This window comes from Ziziphus jujuba, chromosome 12 (genome assembly GCF_031755915.1).
Source record: "Ziziphus jujuba cultivar Dongzao chromosome 12, ASM3175591v1".
In the NCBI taxonomy this organism is placed as follows: domain Eukaryota; kingdom Viridiplantae; phylum Streptophyta; class Magnoliopsida; order Rosales; family Rhamnaceae; genus Ziziphus; species Ziziphus jujuba.
This window is the reverse complement of record NC_083390.1, coordinates 19,950,514-19,957,379: the sequence shown is the minus strand read 5'-3', so window position 1 is coordinate 19,957,379 and position 6,866 is coordinate 19,950,514. Positions and strand designations below refer to the sequence as shown.

Here is a 6,866-nt window from a genome sequence, read left to right as displayed (position 1 = left end):
CCTTACATTTAAAATTAATAAAAATGTTCAACTACCGTTAACTAACATTAATAAATATTGAAATAAACAAACTACACACAACTTAAAAGAAACAAACGGAAACAAAAAATTAAAAATAAATTTGTTATCAAAAGGAACCTTAATATCAAAATTTCGATTGGAACTATTACAAAATTTCGTTTACAACCATTCTCCTCCATCTGCATTATCATTGAAGCAAAACCAAAGAAAGAAACAAAAGAATTGCATAAAGATTTTATTTAAAGCAAGCAGCTATTTCAAACTCCATCATATCCATTTACAAGATGCAGACTACTACTGCTGAAAACCAAACTTAATGGCCAAATAAGTAGAGACATTAGCATAGCTACACAAATCCAATTCACCACTTTGACGATTTACATTTCGTAGATATGGAGTTTTGGTTGAAGTAAGGCTGAAAGGTTCTCATAACTTCCTCATATGTTGGCCTCTTATAGTCTACTGCCTGTAAATAAGTTACATCCGATATCCAAGTGAGTATTAAGCAGAAATGATGCTCGAAATGATTCTTTTGGAAAAACAAAAGTTCATGGCAAACCTGCTCAATAACTTCCTCTGGGCTTGCCCATTTCCACTCTGCAAATTCTGGTTCTGCTTCACCATTGGCTAGGTTGACCTCACTGTCATCTTTCGTTAGTCTCATAAGAAACCTGTCAATTGTCAAAACTCATCGTCAGTCGACTCAAAATAGATTACTTTTCCTTTTCTAACATATATGTTCTAACATATATGTTTGGAGATTTGTGTAATAAAAACCTGAATAATGGAGGAGCAAAGACTGTAAGTAGACCCAACAAACTCAATCTAAATACGATCCAACTGAAGCAAGCTATGATTTTTCATGTTCCTAGTGTCCTTTCTCGCCTTTATATAATGATGTCCCTTGGCTTTAACAATTGGCTTGGGGTAGACAACCAAACTAGGCAATAAAAAGACATGGTATACAGCTAAGGGGAAGCACGTCTATTTTGACATACAGCAACCTTGATGAGGAAAGAAAAGAAAAGAAAAAATCTTTGTTTATCGAGCATGGAAACTTCCACAAAATGAATTAATTCATTGGTAAAAGCAACCAAAATACCATGTTTCACTTATTTATTGGAGAAGCAGATATAGGTCATGAAGTTATGCAGCCTTGCAAAAGGGCAGAATCTGTATTTAAACCAAAAAAAAAAAAAAAAAAAAAACAAAAACAAAAACAAAAAAAGCTGCAAAACAAACTTATATAGAAGCCAATTTTAGAAATTAACTTCTAAGTGCTTCAGGAAGGACGCAGGAGAACTAGAGTAAAGCAGATACAAGATGGACTTTTCAGGTCGATTATGTCAGCGCTACTCAAAGAACTTCACATGCAAATCTCACATAAATTCACATCAAATTATTAAACTTATTTCAATAGTGGTTAGCGTGCCCCCCCCCCCCCCCCCCTCCCCTCCTCTCTCTCTCTCTCTCTCTCTCTCTCTCCATGAGTTCTGATACTAATTGAATTGAATTCACATAATATATTGAATAATCAAGTCAGCCCTTTATAACCTATCATGGATTTCTATCAATGATTTTCATGTGCAGGAAAGACGAAATCCACACCATTTTTGTGCCTGCCCATGCCATTCACCTCCCCAAAGACGGTTCACCTTCGCCTTTACAGTAGGAGGGAAGTCATAAGTCAACCAATTTGGAACCTGTCAATAAACAACCTAAACATAAGTGGAAAATAAATAAATCTTACTCCAACCAAGTTAATAGGCTCTTGTCATAAAATACTTGCACTACATTTGTTTAGACAGAATACTTGGAGTAGCTTGTAAAGTAATCTGGATAACATCCTAGATTGCTTAATTCTGCATCAATGTTATACAACTCATTATTTCACCATGGCAATTCCCCAATTCAAGACCAATATCAAAATATTCTCAATATAAGGGCCATAACACCTCCATGGGCAAGTGACTGCTCCAAATTATTCATCTTCATTATTTCAACCTTTTCCATTCCATGTTATATATATATATATATATATATTTTTTTTTTCCTAATTTCTTAAACAGGAACCTAGATTCTTCTCCTAGTTTAATGACAAAGCTTCAAAGGCACCCCAAAAAAAAAAAAAAAAGAGATTCATTGCACCACAGTTACATCCACAGCATTGCAAGGAAAATGGAATCAAGCTGCTTAAATTTGTATCCATACCTCCGCAATAATTGCAGCAGACACTATCCCAGTTTCTTCTCGCAGTTCCCTAACAGCTGCAGACTTTGGATCTTCTCCATCTTCAATTCCACCCTAAGATTGAAGATAACAATAAATAAATAACAAGGCTTAGCTGAAAGATACTGATGATAAGGAATGTCCTGAAACAATGCAAAAAATTATGTTTACAGGACTGAAAGCCAAATCATACGGATTACTTATTTTGAGGAAGTACTTGAGTCCAAGAACCCCAAATTTCCTCAAAGTTAGAATATGCTTGGACTGAACAGCAGTTTTTTACCCCATTGGGACAGTGACAGTCCATTCAGATATTGACAAAATATTTGATGTATCATGATGGAAATAGTTTATAATTTGTCTACATGACAAGCCCATACCGCTGATGCGGTCTTTAAGATAGTTTCTTTTGCTATGCAGCAGAGGTCCCCCTAGGAGGACCTTAGTATTTGAAAAGAGTTAAGAAATTTATACAATTAGAAAAATCCAAAAAATTAAATATTAAAATTAAAAAATAAAAAGAAGAAGAAGAAGATACCCTCTTGAACCCTTTATGCTAATAACTGTATCTAAAATAATGTTTTAAACAATTTAAGACTACAAGTACAAACAGACAATTACTCTCCACCAATATACCAGGTTCAGATATTTTTTCTGTCATCAGGTCATGTAGAACTCCCAATCAATGCCCATTTGGAACTAGTGAATTAATCACAAATTTTAATGCAAAGAAATGATATCTCCAAAAACAAATTTATAGCAACTAGCATCCATGTATCACCTGAGGCATCTGCCATGCTCCAGGAACATTCAACCTTGATGCAACAAAGATCTGTAAGAAAACTCAGAAGGTTACGATTTTATCCAACATGTACTGCAAAGGTTAAACGGACTAAAAGGCACAAATATCCTGATAGAAACAAATAGACAAACTTTTATAAAAGAATTCCTTTTAAGAAAACATACCATAGAAAGATCTCTAAAGAATAGGTTCAAAGAAATCGATAATGATTACAATATTCATTCTGCTATTCACTCAGCTGGAATTTGGGAGCATAGAGCTTACCGTCTGGAACAGTCTGAACACTTTGTGGAATAAGGTAAATACTCTAATCTCACCACAAATACTATAATCATATCTCTTATCAATCCAAGAATAGAGGTTTTTTTTTTTTAACCAAACATAGTGAAAGCTTTCTCAGCAGTATGGTATTCTGGTTCATACCCTGCCAAGAGGTAGTTCAGACAAATTACTCTTTTTCTTCTGAATTTGGTCACTTCCAACTCAAAACGTGACAATTTTTCTTTCTGATATACATAGATCGAGCTCTCCTCTGTTCGAGTAAAAAAAGGGTCCTCTGAGCAGAATCTTCAGATACCAACTCAACAGATTTCCATTTTATTATACAAGAAATTAACTTTGCCATATCAAAATTTGACTAGGTAATAAATAAACACCTCAAAGCAGGGCCCAAAAACATAAAAATCCAATAACACCAACATAGATGAAAACTGGGACCACAGGTTTCTAGAATCCCAAAGTACATACAACAAACGTGCAAAAGAACCACTGATCTATAACAAATAACAATCACGTAAATTGTTCACAATCTAACCCAAAAACCAGAACCCCAAAAAAATGATTATATATAAAAAAATAAAAATAAAAAATAAAAAAACCATGAAACAAAAAGAATAAAGAAAGGATTTTTCATTAAATTTAGAGGAAAAGAGAAGATGGGTACCTGATCATCAGAGTTTATGAGACAGACACCAACGTTGGGACGGTAACCAGAGGGCAGACCCTCCATTGCTTGAGCTTGTTAGAAAATTCAGAGCCAGAGTTTGAAAAAAGCACTCTTCTCTCTCTCTCTCTCTCTTTCTCTCTCGCTCTGTCTATCTCTCTGTCTGTCTTTTCCAGATAAATGCAATGACCATCAGAAAAAATTCAGAGCCAGAGCAGGAGGAGAAGAAGAAAAGAGAAAGTGGATTTGAGGGAATGAGTGACGCTGACCATGACAATTGTGGGTGTGACTCGGATATATTGAGTTTGCCGCTCTTATCCTGCGCACCCTCCACGCCTGGTTTAGTATTCATCAAAAATATTTATTACATCGTGCGAGAATGCTAGCCTGAGGCTCTTCCCATTTTCTTCTTGTGATCTCTCATTTTGATGAGCGACAAATTTCTAGTTGTAGTTCTATGATTTGGTACTGTTTACTAAAGTAAGTTAACGTATACTACGTGTAATAAGCATTAGAATAAAATAACTATTCTATAAGATTATCAATTATATTTCAAAAAATAGTCATTTCTATTAAAATATATTTATTATATTTAAAATATAATTAAATGCATAAATACCTACAAAAGTTAATTTTAAATTAATTTAATAATTTTGCAAAGAAAAAGTATTTAAAAAGGTTAAAAATAAAAATAATTTAATCAAATAACCAAAATATATCAATAAAAATAAGTATTTATTTTTCTTTTTTATTTCTTATTAATGGATATTCCGATTCTATTAGAGAACAACCATTTGCTATATGAAAGTGCGTGTGTCTTTCTAGTTTTCGATTAGCAATAGCATGAACATCCCAAAATATCATAAAGAGGCTATTTCTTCATGTACAATGGGCATGCATTCTAATGGTTAAAAAGTTTCATTATGAAGGTTTTGAATTAATACTCCATCGATTGCAAATTTAAAAAAAATGTTGATGTCAATTTATATATATATTTTTTTAAAAAAATTCCAACAAATTATATTTTATAAATAAATGATATTATTTGATGAAGGTCCTACAAACCAATGGTAGAGATCAACTAAGGATAGGTGGGGAAGGAAAAATAAAAAAAATAAAAAAATTAAGAGTGCAAAGTTAGAGATATGAGAAGGGGCATAGAGTAGTAAAACTCGTAGAATGGGGTACGGCGCATGATAGCAGGCACGCGAGGAAGCACATATAGTCAATGAGATGACACGCGGATAAGAAAGAAGTGAAATGACGGAAAAGGGCACAAAAGGACAATTGAAAAGCAAAAGTAAGTGGAGGCGTTGACTTTTGAGTGACAGACAGAGAGAGGGAGAGAGAGACTGGAAGTGCTCCCAAAAAGCATCTACTTTTTTTTAATTTAAAGTTATTAATTAAACAACCCACTCTTAAATTAATCATCATCAGGAGGTGGAACTAATAACACTAACACACGCATTTTTAATTTAATTAATTTTCCTTTAAATTTTATTTAACTCCTAAACTCGTGGCTTTTCACTGCGTGATTACCCCCCCACCCCGGCCTAATTAGTCAAATGATTTTTATTTATTATTTTCCATTATATTCAGAGGATTTAGTGACAGTATATTATGGCCCCATCTGCCCATTCCAATAATTGTTAATTGGTAAAAACATCATGGTACCTTTTTTTTCTTTTTCTTTTTTTTTTTTTCTTAAAGAGGATTTGACCTAGTGATAAGTCCTTCTCAAAAAAAAAAAAAAAAAAAAAGAAATTATTTGAGGTACTCTGTAGTCCTTCTCACCATGAAATTATGAATTTAAAACATGATCATTCCCTTTTGTATGGTACATTTGATTTATACGATGACTATTTTTGAGAAAATATGAATAGTCATTTTCAATGATAAATATAAGTAAAAAAAATCCAATGTCCTTTTTATTAGTTCGGTTATATCACTAGATTAGATCTAATGAATAGATCAAATAATATATTTTTTTTATATATTTAATTCATTTATTTTAGTTCTTGAAAGATTAAAACTTGTGAATTATTATTAGTGGTTAATTAAACATTTTAAAAAAAAAAATTTGTTGTTAGATAACATTTTTAAGGTTGATTAAAATTTTTCTTCTCATATAACAACTGACATGACATGTTTATAAATCTTTTGAATTGCTTTTGAGGTCCTTATGCTATCAAACTTTCCTTTTTATATATAATTTATTTTATATATTTTTTAAGAGTATTCCTATTCATAAGCAACCAAATATACAATAGTCGGTAATTGGTTTCTATTTATTTATTTATTGTTTCTTCCATTGGATCCACACATCATCTTCACTAACGTTTAAAGTAGGAATTTGTTTCGGCCTAACTGCAATGTTTTCCAAATAAATATTACAAAAAAAAAACACAAAAAATTGTTTATTAGACCACCTTATTTCAATCTAAATCAAAAGGTAGAAAAGGTAAAATAAAAAGAAAAGAAAAGGAAAAATAAAAAGAAAAGAAAAAGAAAAATATAAAGCAAAGGTGGGCCTTTGCAGAAGCAGTGAAAGAAATAGATTCAACTTAAAGTTTTTTTTTTTTTTTTTTGGGTTAAATATTTAACTTCAGATGGATAACTCTTTTAAAAGTTGATTTTTTTTTTTTTTTTTTGAAAAGTTAAAATTGAGTATCAGATTCTTGCTAGTTGTTTGTGAAGTACAACTTAAGGGATTCTTTTTTTATTTTCATTTTATTTTGTTCCTCTTTTGTAACTTAAGAAGTTGTTGGTTTGGTAGAATTGAATCGGAATAAGTTAGGATAGCATAGGATAGTACTGAATTCGCAAGGATTGGATTGGAATGGAATGTTTTAGCAAAATTTAATTCTATGT

The 6,866-nt window shown here is 31.9% G+C and overlaps 1 protein-coding gene across 1 annotated transcript; it reads right to left on the bottom strand.

Moving 5' to 3' along the window:
- Positions 1–231: 231 nt before the first annotated feature.
- LOC107429324 (nudix hydrolase 25) lies at positions 232–4,283 on the bottom strand. Its single transcript, XM_016039991.4, has 6 exons — positions 3,996–4,283; positions 3,032–3,082; positions 2,233–2,325; positions 1,630–1,724; positions 581–692; positions 232–487 (listed from the first exon to the last, which is right to left on the bottom strand). Exons 1-6 carry the CDS (start codon positions 4,059–4,061, stop codon positions 383–385), a joined length of 522 nt encoding a protein of 173 aa, XP_015895477.1. The 5' UTR covers positions 4,062–4,283; the 3' UTR covers positions 232–382.
- Between the last annotated feature and the right edge of the window lie 2,583 nt (positions 4,284–6,866).

What these genes read in the sequence shown, in the direction of transcription:
- LOC107429324 (XM_016039991.4), bottom strand. Translation starts at nt 4,061, where the DNA reads ATGGAGGGTCTGCCCTCTGGTTACCGTCCCAACGTTGGTGTCTGTCTC. An exon ending in TCATAAACTCTGATGATCAG is followed by an intron (nt 3,083 to 3,995) that starts GTACCCATCTTC and finishes GTTTTCTTACAG; the next exon opens with ATCTTTGTTGCATCAAGGTT. An exon ending in CAGAGGAAGTTATTGAGCAG is followed by an intron (nt 488 to 580) that starts GTTTGCCATGAA and finishes ACTTATTTACAG; the next exon opens with GCAGTAGACTATAAGAGGCC.